General features: G+C 36.4%; 1 protein-coding gene across 3 annotated transcripts in view; it reads right to left on the reverse strand.

The window, feature by feature from the left end:
• Positions 1-18,667, reverse strand: part of SMAD2 (SMAD family member 2) — a 90,569-nt gene that overhangs the window by 25,733 nt on the left and 46,169 nt on the right. For 2 of the 3 annotated variants that reach the window (XM_070779005.1, XM_070779006.1), the window contains exons 3-6: positions 7,087-7,176; positions 5,846-6,039; positions 4,695-4,829; positions 2,253-2,327 (exon numbers count right to left, since the gene is read on the reverse strand). In XM_070779005.1, coding sequence (XP_070635106.1) covers positions 2,253-2,327; positions 4,695-4,829; positions 5,846-6,039; positions 7,087-7,176 — 494 coding nt within the window. The remainder of the gene's footprint in view (positions 1-2,252; positions 2,328-4,694; positions 4,830-5,845; positions 6,040-7,086; positions 7,177-18,667) is intronic. The other variant, XM_070779007.1, reaches the window with a different exon arrangement.

Raw genomic sequence — 18,667 nt, forward strand, 5'->3', positions numbered from 1 at the left:
AACACCACCTGTACGACAGCCATCAGCTGGGTTACCAACAGCCTCTAGCCACGTGTCACTGTTTAAATCAAATAAAGATAAAAATTCAGGTTCTTGGCTGCACCAATTATGTCAAGTACTCCTAGAAGCATGTGGCCACGTGGACAGCACACACCTAGAACCTTCCACCATTCCAGAGAGGTCCCTGGACTGTGGCCCACCAGGCTCCTCTGTCAATGGGATTTTTCAGACAAGAAAACTAGTATGGGGTGCCATTTCCTTCTCTAAGGGATCTTCTAGATCCAGGGATGGAACCCAGGTCTCCCACACTGCAGGTGGATTCATTACCAACTCAGCCACCACGGAAGTGCCTAACCAGTGATTATATTCATCTTACTGCTCTTTGGATGTTTCACCTATATTATCCAATGGGCACTAATTGGAATCCTTATGCCCTTTTGTGCCTGGCTTCTTTTACCTAATATAATGCTTTCAAAGTTCATCCATGTTGTAGCATGCACCAGCATTTCATTCCTTTATGTGGTTGGATAATATTCCCAAGTATGGATATAACTCACTTAATTTATCCATTAATCATCTGATAGACAATCTGGGTCATTTCTACTTTCAGACTACTATGAATAATGCTTACATTTATGTGCAAGTTTAGTTTGGAAATGCTTTCAATTTTTTCGGGTGAAACTGCTGGGTCTTATTGTTATTCTATATTAAACTTTGAAGAACAGCAAATCTTTCCAAGGCAACTGAACCATTTTCCCACTAGCAACGTATGAAGACTTTTAACTTCTCCGATCTTCATCAAGACTTCTTCTTATTCTTTTCTGATTACGGCACTTCCTTGGTGGCTCAGTGGTAAAGAATCTGCCTGCAATGCAGGAGACCTGGGTTCAATCCCTGGGTCAGAAGATTCCCTGGAGAAGGAAATGGCAACCCACTCCAGGATTCTTGCCTGGGAAATCCCATGGACACAGAAGCCTGGCAGCTACAGTCCATGGTTTCACAAAGAGGTGGACTTTTTGATTACAGCCATTCTAGAGGGTGTGAAGTGATATGTCATGATTTTATTTGCATTTTCCCTGATGACTAATGATGTCATCAGAGTATATTTTTATGGTATTCATGTCTAAGTGTCACAGAAGCAACTGTCTATCACAGGGCAAAAAGGAACATGGCTGATTTAGGAATACAGTTCTGTGAGGTCCAGTGGTTAGGGTTCTGTGCTGAGGGTAGGGAATGAAGAACCCCATAAGTCATTCAGCCACAATTAAAAAAGAAAGAAAAAGATTCACAACATGCTGTATCAAATGATCATCATCTACTTTTCTTCGTTATTTACTATTCTGAAAAGCTATAAAGTATGATTAGCTATAGCAGAATTTCTTAACTTGGAAATCGAAATAATGAAAGAATTTAAGCAACAGAATTATTGTAAAGCCAACCACCCAAGCCCTTGCCATTTAGAAAATCACTTAGATTATCATAAATATAGAATGCCTTAGTATAAACTGCGTAGAAAAGCTATGCTATAACTTGGCAGGTTGTGATATTAAGCTGTCCAATCCTTAAGATGCAACCAAGATGGAATAGATCAAGATATACAATTACAGGTACATCACAGCTACTTCACTGGTAACCTACTAGTTATGATGGGTTATACACATTCTATTATATAACAACTTTTCTATGTGTGTAACATTTATTACATGTCCAAATTTTTTCTTCATTGTGTTTAAAGTTGACAGCTAAGTATTAGAAATTGAAGTAGGTCAAGTACAATATACAAGGTACTTTATGTAAACAATCTACTATAAGTCAGAACTATTAAGTTAAAAGAGCACTAAAAAGCTGATCCCCCTATCTTACTTCCAAGTTCCTCTGAAAACCTGTTATTGGGTTAATTAATTAGAGTCTTTCATCACAAAGACATTTATTCATAAAGTCCCTAAAACTTTAAACAGAAGCACACTTGAAAACACTTGAAAAATATCTGAGTGTTCCCTGATTTTTATTTAACTCTAATAAGAGAAAATCTTAACAATTATTCTGCAGAGTAGTACATGTTAATCTTTCACTGACAAAGAGGGTCCTCTCTCTGATTGCTCAAGTATGATTAAATCAAAATAAAAGATTCCATTTTTTTGGATAGGCGTCCCAACTTTTCTAAATATAAGGGTTAGTAATAATTTTAGTGAATTTCAAACACGACAAAATTGTGTATTTAATTACTGAGTAATTTTGAAAATATTTTTTACCTGTATCCATACTTTGGTTCAACTGTTGATCACTTGTTTCTCCATCTTCACTGATATATCCAGGAGGTGGCGTTTCTACAAAAGTTTAGAACAAATCAAGCACAGCTTCAATTTAATCTCAATGCCTTTTCTCCCAGCTACCAAAGATACCAACAAATCACTCCAAATAACATATGAACGTTATATAACATCACTATAAAAAGCAGTACTGGATACTGAGGGCTTATGATTCAGGTTCTGACCCAAACCTTATAGGTGAATCCTTAAAACCCACTTGTAACACAATTGAGCTCTCTGTGCATATTTTCTTAGCATTATTTACATATCTGGCTCATTCTCATTTGTATATTTTCTGGGGCAAGAGCCAAAAATATAACTTCAAAGATGCCTGTTCTTAATCAGAATGTTTAAAAGAAATTAGTAACCAAAGAGAATTTTTTAACTAATGGCTGTCGTAAATGGGTACTTAGACACACAACATAGGCACACAGGTTTCAGGATTACAAAGTAATACAGGCTGACATACTATACTAGGTTCTATAGGGCAAAATACGGTAATATAGTTCAGGAATGGTCTAGCCTGAATTCTATCTAAAAAGTGGATTGCTTGAGTAATTTCCAGACAGTAAGTCCTGAATGCTTGAGGCAGAAAATAAAATTCAAGTAAGACTGCTGCTACACAAAACTGAGGTCAATTACTTTCTGAAAATACGTAAGATTCTAATGTGTCATTTCCAAAATGACAAAATGTTTATATTCAGAAATATATGAGCAAAATGTTTATATTCAGAAAGTACTTGAATATCTGAATAAGCTTCATGTAAAATACAAAATTTATACAATTTTACCAATCATAATTCCAAGCAGGAAAAAAAAGTTTAGGTGATACAGGTTAAAGGTCTCCTTCATGAGCTCTTAACAATCTCTCTTCAATAAGTTAATTTCAAGTTTTAACTTAAGTATCAAACTTTTCATTTTAAATGTCAGTGCCCCCCAATTTTTAATATGAGAATAAAATAAATTCCTTCATAGTAATACTCGAACAACAAAGAATATAAAAATAAGAATATATACAGTTATGTGCTATTTTATTTTATTTTTTATTTTTTATTATTTTTTATTTTTTTTTTTTTTTGGGCCTCGATCAGAAGGACTTGGGCCCCCCACAAGCGGCGCCGGGGAGTTATGTGCTATTTTAAAAGTTAAATCAAATAAAATTAAAAACAGCTAAGCTTTGCCAGTTTAACCACAATGTCTCAAAGGTGTAAATAGGGAAAAATACTGAACTGATAAATATGCTATTCTTTTTCATTTTTCTCCATTATTATTTATATATAAAATAGTAAACAACAAAGGTATAATACTAGTGTCTTGGAGGAAATGTTACAATTTCTTTCGCAGTGGAATAAAAAGTGAACACCAAGGTTTTGCTCTCAGTTGGAGCTGGGTAAAGATCCACTGTCCAGAAAAGCAGGTTAAGTATAATCCACATGTGATTTTCCACTTTGTAAAAGACCCATATTTAAACAAAGATGATGGAAAATCAGCCCAAATATCTCCACAGGTAAAAGTCAAACATTTTGATTAACATCCTTCTACATAATCACTGGGTAGGTGTCTTACAAGAGCGAATGCTTACACCTCAGTTTCCTAAGGATTGCTGAATTATACTAATTTCCACATCAGATTTAAGGACTCCCTCAATCCAACACACTACTCACATGTAACTACTTACAGCCAAATTCCTCTCCCTACAAAATGCCTTGTGTTCACCTTGCTTCCACTTGTCCTAGCCCCCATTTTCCACAACAAACTCTTTGCCCCGTACTAACTCCTCAAAATGTTTATGTTTCCCAATAAAAGCAGCTTTAAATCTTCTTTTGGAATAAATAGTAATAAAAGAAAAAAGCATTAAGATAGTCAGAAAACACTTTTTAACCTTAAAATTAGCTGTTTTTAAAAAGTCTTTATTTACTTTATGTTTTCAAAATTACCTCCAATGAACAAGCATTATTTCCATGATGAGACACATTAAGACAATTTCTCACTATAGCTGAAACTTGAAGCTCCTTACACATCTTCAGTGGTATAAATAAAACATAAAAGTGGAATAGATAAATACTACACACGGAGAAAAAAATTCAAACACCAAAAAATCCCATATACAGCTAAATGCTCATGCTTATACCTTTAGTTTATACTGGACATGTAATGTAATAGAGCGGAATTTGAGAATCATGTAGTTCATTTATTTTTCAGCATTACTGAGTCTCAGATGAAAAAGAACTAAAATGTAAGTTTCCTCTACAACATACATGTTGCTATGTCTGCAGAACTAAAATTTTTTAAAAGCCAAACCATAACTTATTATTAATAGATGAATGTTTATGAACAAAATTTGTATCTATCTCACAGTTTAGGAGACTCAGAAGGCAAAAATACCTGGGATATAATTACTCTGTGGCTCGATTCCTGCTGGGAAGTTAGTGTTTTCTGGAATGGAGTGGGTGTAGTCATCCAGAGGGGGCAGTTCCGTTAGGATCTCGGTATGCCGGGGCACCAGCACCGGGGGCAGAACTGAAAGAGCCAAGAAGTCCAAGTCAACGGCAAGCAGGTGAGAGCGGGCCCTGCTACCAGAAGCTTCCACAACAAGGAAGAATTAGCCCGATTACTTTCTGAAGTTTAGGATCGACTTATTTGGTATTATTCGGCTGCTGAGAAACTGACAAACCTGATTATGATTTTAATTTACCACGAAGTCCACAATCTAAATCTCCAAGTTCTGATCTACCTCGTACTTCTGGAGAAAGAGTGATCCTGATCATATTATACGACCACAGAAGTTCATAAATCCTCATTGGAAAGGTTGCAGAAAGATTTGTAAAATCAAGTTTTTTTCCCCCTAAATATAGCAGCATTCTAGTAAGTTTCAAGTACTAAGTAAACTGAGTAAGTAAACTGTAAGTCCTGCTGAGTTTTACTAAACTGCTTAGTTACAAATGGTATCATTAAAGTACATCAAAAAACCAAAGAGCAAAATGAATTAAAACAGTTAATGCAGCAGATAGGTAATGAAACTTACTCAGTTCTAAGCAGACTGCTATCTATAGGATTAGAATTTCCTAGATATGTACGTTGATGTGAAATGTTATTTCAAGAAACTAACATATCTTTCCCTCTAAGATATATTTTCCATAACATATAATCAACATTTTTTTAGTATTTTTAATTACTGCCAAAAAATATACTGAATTCAAGGTAACTTTAATTAGAGTTTTATGCTCCCCTGGGGGGTCAGACGGTAAAGAATCCCCGCCTGCAATGCGGGGGACCTGGGTTTGATCCCTGGGTCAGGAATAAAAGGGAATGACAACCCACTCCAGTACTCTTGCCTGGAGAATGCCACCGACAGAGAAGCTTGGTGAGTCCATGGGGAAGTAAAGAGTCAGACACAACTGAGCAACTAACACTTTCACTTTTCACTATTAGAGTTTTATACCAAAGTTTTCCTGGGTCAATTAGGTGTAAGAGTACCTAATATACTTAAATTCAAGCATTTAACTAAAACGAGGGAAAAAAACTAATTTTCCTACCTGGTGTCTCAACTCTCTGGTAGTGGTAAGGGTTTACACATACTTCATCCTTTTTAAGATTAAAAGCATATTCGCAGTTTTCAATTGCTTTGAGTTCATGATGACTGTGAAGATCAGGCCAGCGCCATAATCGGCAATATATTACATGAGGCAGTCCTTTTCGATGGGACACCTGAAGACGACCATCTAGAGACCTGTTGGGAAGCAAGGGGAAAAGAAAGATGGGAACTTTTAAAAAAATAAACATACTCAATTGGGCTAAACTAGTACATTAAGAGCATAAAGAAAGGAATGACAGACATTTAGTTAGTTTTAGTGAGTACAAGGAAGAAAAACGTACTATCTTATGGATCTGACATAAAGGTAAGCAGCAGCACTAGGGTATTTTTCTTATAAACATGCTACATAAATGACTCAAATGTCAATCAATGAACAGGGAGCCGCTTGGGGAAAAAATGTTTTTTTAAAAAAAGTCTCAAACAGCTACATTTGAAAAATGTTATCAACTTCTATCTCTAGTGACTCAAACTCTTACTTAGGGAGGCTTAAGGACATTACTTCTGTAGGTGACTGAATTATCAAAAAAAGGAACTAGTGTGAAGAATGATAAATACCAACAACAATGTAAAGTAACTTACTAAAACTAACGTAGTTCATTACCCAGTTGTGACCGTTTTGAGTACTGAGGTGTATTTTCTATAGCTCACACATAAATGCAGATGGTGATGAAAATGATGAGATGAAATGGACAAATACCAATATGCTCAAAAAGAGAATAAGGTGATTAAAAAAAAATAAAGAACCAAAACGAGTCAGCCTAGCATTAATTGTGACATAAGGGGTTCAGTAAATAACCATGTACTTATTAGTATAAAGATGAGATTTAGATGACAGCAAGAAATTTAGCAAAAACTGGTTATGTATCTACTGGAAAATTAGGCCAACAACAGATTATAATCTACCCTCACACTAAAATGAGAATATAGTTATCGAAGCTCCTATTCTTTAGGGGATGCAGTAATTTAAAGAAGATTCAAAACTAGAATTTCATTGATCAACACATCAGCGGAAACATTTAATATATTTTTAATACTGGCAAGCAGTTATTTTAAATGCCATGCCTTATTTTACATTAAGGAAACATCCTAGGCAAAATCATACTAAGCAACCCACGTTAGGTCTTCCAAAACACCCTCCCTCCCACAAGATCTCTAGGATTCCATAGAGGGCAGAATATTCACCTGGTTTGTTCAGAGAAGCTGTAAAGGCCTGTTGTATCCCACTGATCTATCGTATTTGGTGTACTCAGTCCCCAAATTTCAGAGCAAGTGCTGTGCATAAATTGAAAAACAAAAAATTGATGTGAACATGGAAGCATGGTTATTCAAATTACCATGATGTAAAACATGGAAAATGTACAGAATACTTCCTTCACCCAGAAAATATACACTGCTTCACTTTTTCACGGGCATTTAGTGCTGATTTCTATATTTTCTATATGAAGGAAGCCAATAAATGGAACATGTGACTCCAGATAAATTATGATTATGTTTTTAAAATGTGAACACCAATGCTCTCTAGCTTAATGAAATCATACCTGTGCCTTTTCCAATTTCCTCTACTCACAACAGAGGATCCTATGCCATTAAGTCTTACTAACAGTGCTTCATTTTATAATGCAGTTTTTAAAAAAAAATCTAAAAATGGATGTCAAATGGTATTTTTAACAAAGATAAAATTTCAATTAAAACAGACATATATCCAGTTAAAATTTCAAGCTTATTTAAGATACATACATATTCAGTTTTACTGAAAATTATTATTGCTCTTAAAACTACAAAGGACAAGGAAATGGATTTTGACATCATCCTAGCGTAGCACACTACCTGAAAATTTTTAAGAAATTGCTACAAGGATTAAAGATATGTGAAAGCACAAAATTTGTAAAAGACACTATGACTAAGTTGCTGTATCTAGTTTTTTTCATCAATTCACCTGAAAGACATACACCAGAAAGATTTTTTGAAAAATCTTATTTGAAATTTCAAAATCAAAATTTTTCTTCCACATTTCTTTCCAGAACAAGGACAGTCCAGATATCAGTCTGCCTATTTTCCCTGCCACCACTTCATCTGTGTGAGACGAGGAGAAAAGAAGAGCTTAATAAACAGTCTGGAATCGAAGTACTGACTGCCAAAGGGGTCTCAGATAGCAAGTCGTACTTTTTAAAAAATGAGAGTCAAAAGACAATTTCTGAAACTCCATTCCAACTTCTTACCTGTTACAAAATCATCAAAACTTAAAGGAAGAGAAAGAAACATCTCAAAACCACTTTTGAGCATCCTTTGCTAACGAGCTCACTCACTCAGCATTTCAAAGGGCACTGGTGAAAAGCGCTGCCTTCCTGAGGCTGGGCAACTCGTCCAGGCCGGTGGGGCTGCTCAGGGCCTCCTGTAGGGTTACTGAGCTGCACTCGCGGTGGCTTTGCAAAATGCATTTTCAGACACTTTGGAGCAGCTTGTTGAGACATTTTTACAGATTCTCTTGGATTTTTTAGGCTTCACAAGTTTAACTTCCACTTCTCAGACTACAAAAGTCAGAAAAGGCCAAACTGGAGGCTAATTCAGACCTTTTTTTTTCTCCCAAAGGTGCACTGACTACAAAACCATGACATAAATGGTTCTTTTATTTAAGATACTTATCAAATATCTACTGGAAACATATAGCACCAAGTGGTTTACAACACAATGAAACCAACCCAACTCTGGTGTTTCATGAATCTGAATTCAAACCTCCGAAGGAACAGTATACACCTTCCTCTCTTTAAAAACAGCCGAAGGAAAATGCCTGAGAAGAGTACATAATGTGGCTATTCTGCTCTTGAGGCTAAAATAAATATTTCACTCAAGAAACTCTGGAACTGTCATGAGAAGCAGAAATATAACAGGGCATGAAGAGCTTAAGCTGTGCTTTATTCAAGCCCTGAAATTTATCAGAGAACAATAAACAGTAGCTGTTAAAAGCGTGCAATCAATCTAGAGGCAGACAGAACTACGTCCCAACTCTTAACTCGGCTACTTTTCCACTGCCATCATGGGGCATTTAAGCCTCAGTTTTACTGACCATTGCAATCAATCTCTCTCATGCAAAGTGGAAGGTTTATTTAAAAATAATAAATTTGCTTCTATCAAGTAAAATTTTTCCTCATTTATATATGAAAATTTTCTTAAAGAATCAATTTATATCAAAATATACAAAATACCTAGGATAAATGTAATTATAAATGTGTCAAAACTACTAAAATAAATGCTTTATTACTAAAGAACATAAAAATCAACCAAAGAGAAAAACATACATCTTCCTAAATAGGAAGCTAACATAGCAATATCAGTTCTGCCTAATTTCTATATTTGATGGACTCTAAACAAGAATTTTAAAAAAAATTTAAGACTCAAACAAAATTGCCCAACATATAACATATCAAAAAAAATTACAAGAATGACCAAGAAAATATCCACGAAGAAGCAACTGGCTCTACTAGTTCCTGAAACACATTATAATCTTCAATAGTGGGAACTGTATGAAATTAATAAAGGAATACACAAACAAAACAGAATGGAGGTTCTGCAGTAGAACAGCCTCAATCAGGCAAAACTTCCTGTGGATAAAAATGACAGCCTTTAAACAAAATATAATAAAATTAACTATTTGAAAACAAAATAAAATCAACTATTTGATAACAGTGGAGAGACAAAAAAAACAGACACAAACTGAAGGAAAGTCAACCTCTCTACGGGGGTCCTGCACCAGGTGAGATGCATTTGCGTGGCTCCGTATCTAAAGGCGCCCCACAGTGGACGCTACCCAGGGGAACCAGACCTGAAGCAGAAAACAGCGCTTTTAACGAGCTGCAGAATCAGAGGGTGGATTTGGGGCTACCGGAAAGGCTGGAAAAAGAAGAGGGAAATCCCATAATGAAGCAAAGAAGCCACAAAGGGGGGGGGGGGGACATCAAAACAGGAGTGTGAATTCTGGCCAGACCCTAAACTGTCCCTGTGGGAGAGGCTCTGGAGGCCTGTTCAAAACCAGCACTTCAAAGTCTAAAAGAACTAAGCTCAGATTTCAGCTACTCCTTTCCTCAGAAGCAGTTTGCACTTTAAGGTCACCCAAAACTATTTGTAAGAACAAAAATCAACACTCTTTAGAGAAAGATAAAGAGAATTTAGTCTCTATGATATTTTGTCCCAAATATCCAATACAAAAAAAAAAATCACAAAATACTAAACATGTGAAGAAATAAGAAACTGTTACCCTCTGGTTAAAAGAAAAAACAGCCATTAGAAACAGACCCACTAAGATGGATCAACAGACAAGAATCTTGAAGTAACTATTATGAGCATGCTCATGGACTTAATGAACCAATAGGAATTTCAGGGAAACTATTAAAACAAATGAAAACTCTAGAACTGAAAACTACAAAGTCAGAAATTAAAAATTAACCTGATGGAGGGAGAAGACAGAAGAGTCAGTGAATTTAAAGATGGATCCATAGACGTTATCTAATTAAAATTGAATAAACTGAATAACAAAAGTCTCAGTAGCATGTGCAGTCCCCAAAAGAGGACAATTAAGAACAGACAAAAATATTTGCAATAATAATAGCTGAAACTCTTCAACTTCAGTGAAAAACTAAACTTATACTTCCCAGAAACTCAGTGAATAATAAGCAGTTTAAAAATAACACCCATGAAACAACCAAAAACACACTAGGGCATATCACTGTCAAACTGCTAAAAACAAACGCTGAAAAGAAAATCTTTAAGCTGGTGAGAAGTATGAAAACTCTTTCGAAACACAAAGGACTCCATCCAAACCTCTGCAGTAGAAGACTTGACCAAACTCTAACATGGCTTCTAGAAACCTAAGGCCTTGTCGTGTGACACAGACCCTTTGGAGTTCCTGTCTGGAAATGCTCAAGACTGCCAAAAGAATTTACCATTTATCCCAGCCAATACTGATACACAGGCTTCTGACCTCCTTTTCCTGCGGAGCATCTATTTAAAAAAGCTTACAATTGTAAATCCTTCCTGTCTCTTTGAAATGTATATATGACTCCTACAACTCAGGAGGGGAAGACCTGAAAACCATTCCTTTGAAATGTAACTGATCATCAGGAAAAAAGGGCCTCTGTCTGCCTCCCAGTCTGCCCTCTAAGGAAAGGCAGAAGCCTAACTTCTGATAAACGCCTTTCGGCAAACACAGATGGCCTACATCAGTGACACTGACCAAACCTCTAGCCTACTTGTGTATATGATTTTTCACTTCCCTGACTATGTTGCAGACCCCACCCTTGACCCCCGTGCTACTCACTATTCCAGTCACCTCTGGGCAAATTGGAATTGGGCTCCCATCTTACCACCCCGATGGCAATAGTTACTGAATAAAATTTGCTTTTTATCACCTTTAACCAACGACACGCAGCTTTAACTTTGACAGCGGCCTAACCACAATTCATACATGGAGAGGCATAATAACAATTTCTCATTAGAAACAATGGAAGCCTGCAGGTAATGGAATAGCAGCTTTAAAGAGCACCAAGGGAAAAAACCCTCAACCTAAAATCCATAATCAACAAAATTCAGGATAAAGAGAAATGACAACAGATGTAAGTTAAACCACAGGGGAAATTTTTAAAAAACTAGAAAGTAGAGGTATGTAAGCAAATATAAAAGATAGTATTCATTTCAGCTCTTCATTTCTACAGAAAGATGATGACGAACAACAGAAAAAAACCTATAACTAAAGGCATGCGGGTATAATTTAAATGACAAGGGCAGCAGAAGAAACAGGAGGCTTTTTAGAATTACTACACTATTGCGAAGCTAAAAATACATACTATCACTGGGAAAGCAACCCCCTACTTAAACAGCCAGTAGAAGACTTGACCAAACTCTAACATGGCTTCTAGAAACCTAAGGCCTTGTCATGTGACACAGACCCTTTGGAGTTCCTGTCTGGAAATGCTCAAGACTGCCAAAAGAATTTATAACTAAAGAGCATAGAGAAAACTATTAATAAAACAAAATACTAAAAAACAAGTCCAACGGAAAGAAAGAATAAATAAGAGATGATAACTGAAAACAAAGTGTAAAGAGTGAAACAAAGAATAGCTCCAAGCCCATCAGCGTTAACATCACATAAACACACCATATACTCCAATGAAGAGAGACGTGTCAGAGTGAATACAGGATGCAAAATGCCTACCAAAAGGGTGTACTTTACACATACAGATGGGCTGAAAACACAAGAGTGGAAATATAGTTCATATAAGCAGTGAGTTTAATAAAGCATAGTACCAGAAATAGTAAGACTCATGTCTAAAAATATTACCAGAGATAAACAGACATATTTCATTGAGAGGGCCAATTCATCAGTAGACCTGTATGCATTTAAAAGTTCAAAATACATGAAGTAAAAACCGACATATCTAAAGACAGAAATGAACAAATCAGTCATCAGAGTTATCTCACTAACTCTTAGGACAGTCAGACTATCAAAAAAAAATCTATATATCATAATAAGAGCTGTACAATACTATCAACGACCATCTAACTGACATTTATAGAATCTGCTTCAAGTACACACAGCATATTTAACAAAGAGAGCAAAACAGTGCCTGACAATCAGCGGGTGGGTGGGTAAGTGCCTGGTTGTTTAGAAGAGGTTAGAAAATTGCCTAAATTTTTCTAGAAATGCTAATTTCTTCCCAGAAATGGCTTTCAATTTACATCACTAAAAAAAAAACCAGACCAAACTTAGGACAATTTTCTCTTTCCTTCTAGTCTTTATGTTCGGGGACATGTAGTTCAAGACCTCCCAAGAGGACTCTGTCAGTTTTCATCATCATGTATTTTAACAAGAATGGCATGTAATGAGAAGTTATCCACAGATCTACGGTATGTTGTTGTTTAGTCACTAAGTTGTGTCCGACTCTTTTGTGACCCCATGGACTGCAGCCTGCCAGGCTCCTCTGTCCGTGGGATTTTCCAGGCAAAAATACTGGAATGGATTGCCATGCCCTCCTCCAGGAAATCTTCCCAACCCAGGGGAACTCTCGTCTCTTAAGTCTCCTGCATTGGCAAGCGGGTTCTTTACCATTGGAGCCACATGGGAAGCAAAAGATCTTCAAAAGCAAAACATCTGGAAAAAGAAGAATTATTGATACAACATGGATGAATCTCAGAAATATTTGATTCAGAGAAGCTGAACATGAAAGACTAGATTCTGAACGATTCCATTTACATAAAGTTCGAGAAGGGACAAAACCAACTGAAAGTGCAAAAAATCCCAACAGTAGTTGCCTCTGGAAAGAAAGAGAAGGAAGAACTTCCCGAGTGACTGAACGAAACCTTCTTTATCTTGATATACTGTAGCGATGGACAGGGAGGCCGGACGTGCTGCAGTCCACGGGGTGGCAGAGTCGGACACGACTGAGCAACTGAACTATGTGCATCTGTCAAATCAAAACCTACTGAGCACCATGATTTGTGCACTTTATGATCTGAAAATTTTACTGAAAAATACAAGCAAGGGGGGGCAAAATTCAGACACTGAAATAATAAAAATGGAAAGTAGCAACAAAAAATTATATATTAATTTAGTATATAATAAAGGTCCCTATGAATTGACAAGGAATGATCTCTCAAATAAAATATTAAGTTGAAAAAATGTACAGTATTTTTAAGCTACTCTGTTTTAAAAAAGAAAGACAGTAAAAATATCTTCCAATGTCTGTACAAGCGTACAGGAAAGACACACACACACACACACACACACACACAGAGTGAACCGGAGTTACTTGAGGTGGGGAGAGGGAGGGAAGAGAAAAATTTTCAATGTTTGTTCATTCTGTTTTTACATATGCATGCATATATATGTTTACACATAAAATATATACAGATTTTAAAACTATGCCAACGTATTGCCTTTTACCAAAATTAAACAAATCAAACAAAAGAACACTGCCACAGAATTAACGTAAGTCAAGTTGTCTTGACATTTCTATTAAAAGATATGCTTCTAACCTTAGATAACTAAGAATAAGAAGTACAGATTGTTATTTTCTATTCTGCGCCATTTCAGCTCACTTAGGGCATTATATAGGAGATAACAAATGCCAGTCTGAGGCCTGTTTATTCTAGCCAAATGTCCTCTTTATCTAACATGAGCCTTTGGTACCCATTTTCTTCCACATGCATTTATGTCAATGGCCTGCACCTAGCCCCCTTTTAACCTGACTACTAATTCTTTAGGTATGCCTAGCAAAACAGGTTAATTTTTAAGACCTAGTAGTCTAGGGGATTTAAATCAGGCAGTTTTAATTACTCCCTCTTCTTTAAAGAGTCTTTCTACCCAAAGTTTTAATTTATGAACAAAATAAACCCCATAAGACCTTGAGCTTCCAAAGGTCTCTGTATCCCTACCACATAGCAAGCAAGGTAGCTGGTGACTAAATTAGTATTTTTATAGCATAAAACTGAATCAGAATGTTCCTGGGCACACTAAATCATAATACTTTAAATAACAGTGAGGAAAAATGGCTCTCTCAGGTTTTCAGTTTGTTAACAAGGAGTGGCAAGTTATAACTGCAAATATGGACAGTTCCTAAAAGGTATTAAAAGAAAAAAATGCAGGAAAAATGTCAGAAAAACAGCACTGATTACAACTACTTTATAAAACTCTTGTACATTCTCTATTTCAATAAGTCCAAAATGCAACATTATCTTATACTAAATAAGGAAAAACTTCCAATTTTATTTATATGATGTGTCCCAAAGTGAAGAAATGTACATCTGAAAACCAGTGAAATAAGTAATAACAATTACCTTTGTAAGTTAGCCAGGCCATATGCCAGGCATAATTAAGACTTTAAATGTATTATGGACCTCATAAGAACCTGCAAGCTACTTGCTATCTCACTTTAAGGTAACTGAGCCTCAGAGGGACAGTAAAACAATCTCCTAACAAGTGGCAGGGCCAAGATTCCAGCCCACTCTTGTCCAACACTTTCCACTTCACCAGGAGCTTTCTGAGTTTTTGTTTTCACAGCACTTCTGTCAGCATTTCTGTGACTAAAACCTGGGGATCCCTGGGCACCTCAAATACAGTACGGTCAGGAGTCTCCAATAATTTTTTTAAGTTGTATTTTCATCCCGAGTAAACAGTAACATAAACCTTCTAGCCACGTGTTCTGGATAACCTGGTAAACACCAATCTCGCTCTGCTGCATCATCTCAGTGCCTCAGTTTGGATCAGGGTTTGACAATCACCTCAGCACCAAAGGTAAGCAGAGAGACTGACTTAACGTGTGAGTGATGAGACCACACCAAAAAGGCCAAATGGTAATAGGATGTGCTACATAAACTATGCTTCCTAGTACTCTTAGAGAAAAGAGGTGCAGAATTTAGCGATACAGGGCAGATGATAATATGCTGACCTTAAAAGAACCTTAGTCATTCAGCACCACAATCACAATGGAAACAAACAATCAATATTAACAAATCATTGACTTAATGCTAGAATTTTCTGTTACAGAACTCAGTATAAACTGGCCTTTTGATAATCATAAACCTTCACTAAATTATGTTTCTACACATTTAAACAACAAGAAATGTCTACATATCACTTGAAAGTGAAACATATCAACGCTTCACTGTTATAAGGAAGAGAGATGGGTCTGAAAACATTAAACGGATAAAAATACTTGATAGGAGAAATTCATATGTTCCAAAGAAAGTATTACACTTTATTAATTACAAAATAAACTGTAGTAATAGCACTGTCCCATACACATTAGCTCAACATCTCCTAAATTTGACTATCTGACTTTAGGACAGTCTAAATACTCAAAAGTTTAAAAAAATTTGTATGCTAATTGGTTAAAAACAAAAACTGGTCTCAGATAAATTCAGCCTGGTCAAAATTTGATATAGATATAGTTCACCAATGCAATTAACATACAATAATATGCTGAACTAAGACACAAGAGACCAAGCGTAAGTCATTTACAAAGCTGTCCTTGCATAGATTCAGTCAGATGAGCAAGCATGTCCATAGCAGAATCTCATGCAAAGTCCTGCAGACCTTGTACCAGAGATTTCTCCACAATAAACCTCATTATGTTTTACTAATTCATTATTTTTCATGACTTTATTGCCTAAAGAGTTTATTTCTTCTACAAATCAAAAGGAGTAAGGATCTAGACCGTCATGGGGAAATCCATATATACAACGCTGAACACTGAGTAAAATTAACAGAATGGCATCAACAAAAGAACTTTTCTGGAGGCTCCAGTTCGATTACTGATGTACTCATGAGATAACGAGGGGTTTCCCAGGTGGCACAGTGGTAAAGAATCCACCTTACAATGCAGGAGACACAGGAGACACTGGTTCAATCCCTGGCTTGGGAAGATTCCCCCAGAGTAGGAAATCGCAACCCACTCCAGTGTTCTTGCTTGGAAAATTCCATGGACAGAGGAACTAGTGGGCTAGTCCATAGGGTCGCAAAGGGTCTGACGCAACTCTCAGCATGCATGCAGGATATATGAACACATATGAAATAATTTGCATTGACCCATCTAAAACTATTTCTACTTACAATAGAGGAGGTCCTTCCATTTTGTATGTGACTAAAAAAGGCTAAAAGTTTATATCAGCTCAGGAACCAAGAGCTGATAACTGTAATAAAAAAATAAATTCTTGTCTCTATAATTCTGTATACTGTATGTATCTGTATACTCCACTTTATCACCATTATACAGCTGAAGTGTGGGATCAGAAAACAGGAAAACGCCTACCTCCAGATAGTGTTTAACCTTCCCTCCATTACCAAGAAAGGAGCTTTAGGAACAACCTTGTTCTTAACAAATTAGCAAAGGATATAAAGGAACAATTAAGAAATTTTCATTGGCTACAGAAAACTTAAGGAAAAACTGCCAACATTTATTTTAAGCATTTGCTATGTACCTGGCACTATTCTTCATATGTATTACATAATTTATACTCGTACCAACCCTATAAAGTGAATTAACATGAACATTGTTTTCATATAAAAAAAATGAATGTGAGCAGTTAAATAATTCAAAAGGTCACAAAGCTACTGAGGTAACAGCCAGGATTTGTATCTACTTCTGGCTGGCTTAAGAGCCTAAATTTTTCAAGGTATACCTTTGCAGAATGATGGTTTAAAATCTGTAGTTTTAAGCTTTTATATGAACATGTATTAACCATATTTTCTCATTTTCTGTATCCTTGACATGCTGGCATCTGGAGCTTTGATTTCAGAGAGACTACCCGCCTCCCAGGTCTAGAGACAGCAAGGGACTCCGTTGAGAGCTCACCTTTCAAACACAAATCAACAGAGCTCACACCTCTACTATTAATCAAACTCTGACACACCAAGCTAATATTCTTCCTGCCCTACATCAACCTAGGGGTATGTTCCTAGACATCTAGGAATCACTCTGTAGCCCAGAGACTGACCAAAATGACTAAAACTTCCTAATCCTAAACTAACTCAGCATGTCCATCCAGCACTGTCACTCCTTCCCTGGAAAACTGCAATGAAAGCGCGGAGCCACGCTGTCCTTGCCCCAGTATCTATTTATCAGTCCATCTTATTTTTGATGTATTCAAAATTAAGTTGTAGATACTTTAAATCTAGACACTGAAAGCATACATATATCGCACTGTTCACTCTTTCTTAGAGGTAACATTTACACAGAGTCAAACAGATCTTAATGGTACCATTTTGTTAAGTTTACATTTTATCAAATACATAAATGGGTAACTGTATCCTGACAAGAAGTCCCCTCCTACCCCTTTCTCAGTCAATCCCTGCCATCCCCTCCCCACCCCCAAAGGCAATCTTTTTTCCACTGCGATGGCGGCTGTGCAGTGGTATTTCACTGTGGTTTCACAATGTGCGTTTTCCCAATGACTAACAATACCACACACTTTCTATTTGCTCAGCGGTCCTTTCCATATCTTCTTTTGCGATGCATCCAAATCCTTTGTCCATTTCTAAAGTAGGCAATTTCCTTCTCACTGCAGAGTTAAGAAATACTTTATAAAGTGCGGATACAATCCTCTTTTTAGTTAGAAATACGTTCTGCAAATATTTTCTTCCACTCTGCAACTTGTTTATTCATTTAATAGTTTTTGATGAAATGCTTTTTAATATTGATGGAAGTCTAACTGAATGTCCTCTTATTGCTTTCCATATCCTTTAAGAAAAAAAAAAAAACAAAACAACACTTTGCCTACGTCCAGGTCACAAACAGCTGAGAAAAGAAGAGAAGAGAAAGGCAAAGGCAAAGGAGAAAGGGAAAGATACACCAACTGAATCAGAGTTCCAGAGAACAGGAGAGATTAGATAGCCTTCTTATGTGAACAATGCAAAGAAAGAGAGGAAAACAACAGAATGGGAAAGACTATAGGGATCTCTTCAAGACAATTGGAGGTATCAAGGAAACACTTCATGCGAGGACAGATATGGTAAAGAAAGGACAGAAATGGTAAGCACATAACAAAAGCAGAAGATATTAAAAAGAGGTGGCAAGAATACACAGAACTATACAAAAAACGTCTTAAGGACCTCGATAACCACAATGGTGTGGTCACTCACTAGAGCCAGACATCCTGGAGTGTGAAGTCACTGGGTTTTAGGAAGCATTACTAGAAACAAAGCTAGTGGCGGTGAGAGAATTCCAGCTAAGCTATTTCAAATCCTAAAAGATGATGCTGTTAAAAAGCTGCATTC

This window comes from Bos indicus, chromosome 24 (assembly GCF_029378745.1).
Source record: "Bos indicus isolate NIAB-ARS_2022 breed Sahiwal x Tharparkar chromosome 24, NIAB-ARS_B.indTharparkar_mat_pri_1.0, whole genome shotgun sequence".
Classification (NCBI taxonomy): Eukaryota; Metazoa; Chordata; class Mammalia; order Artiodactyla; family Bovidae; genus Bos; species Bos indicus.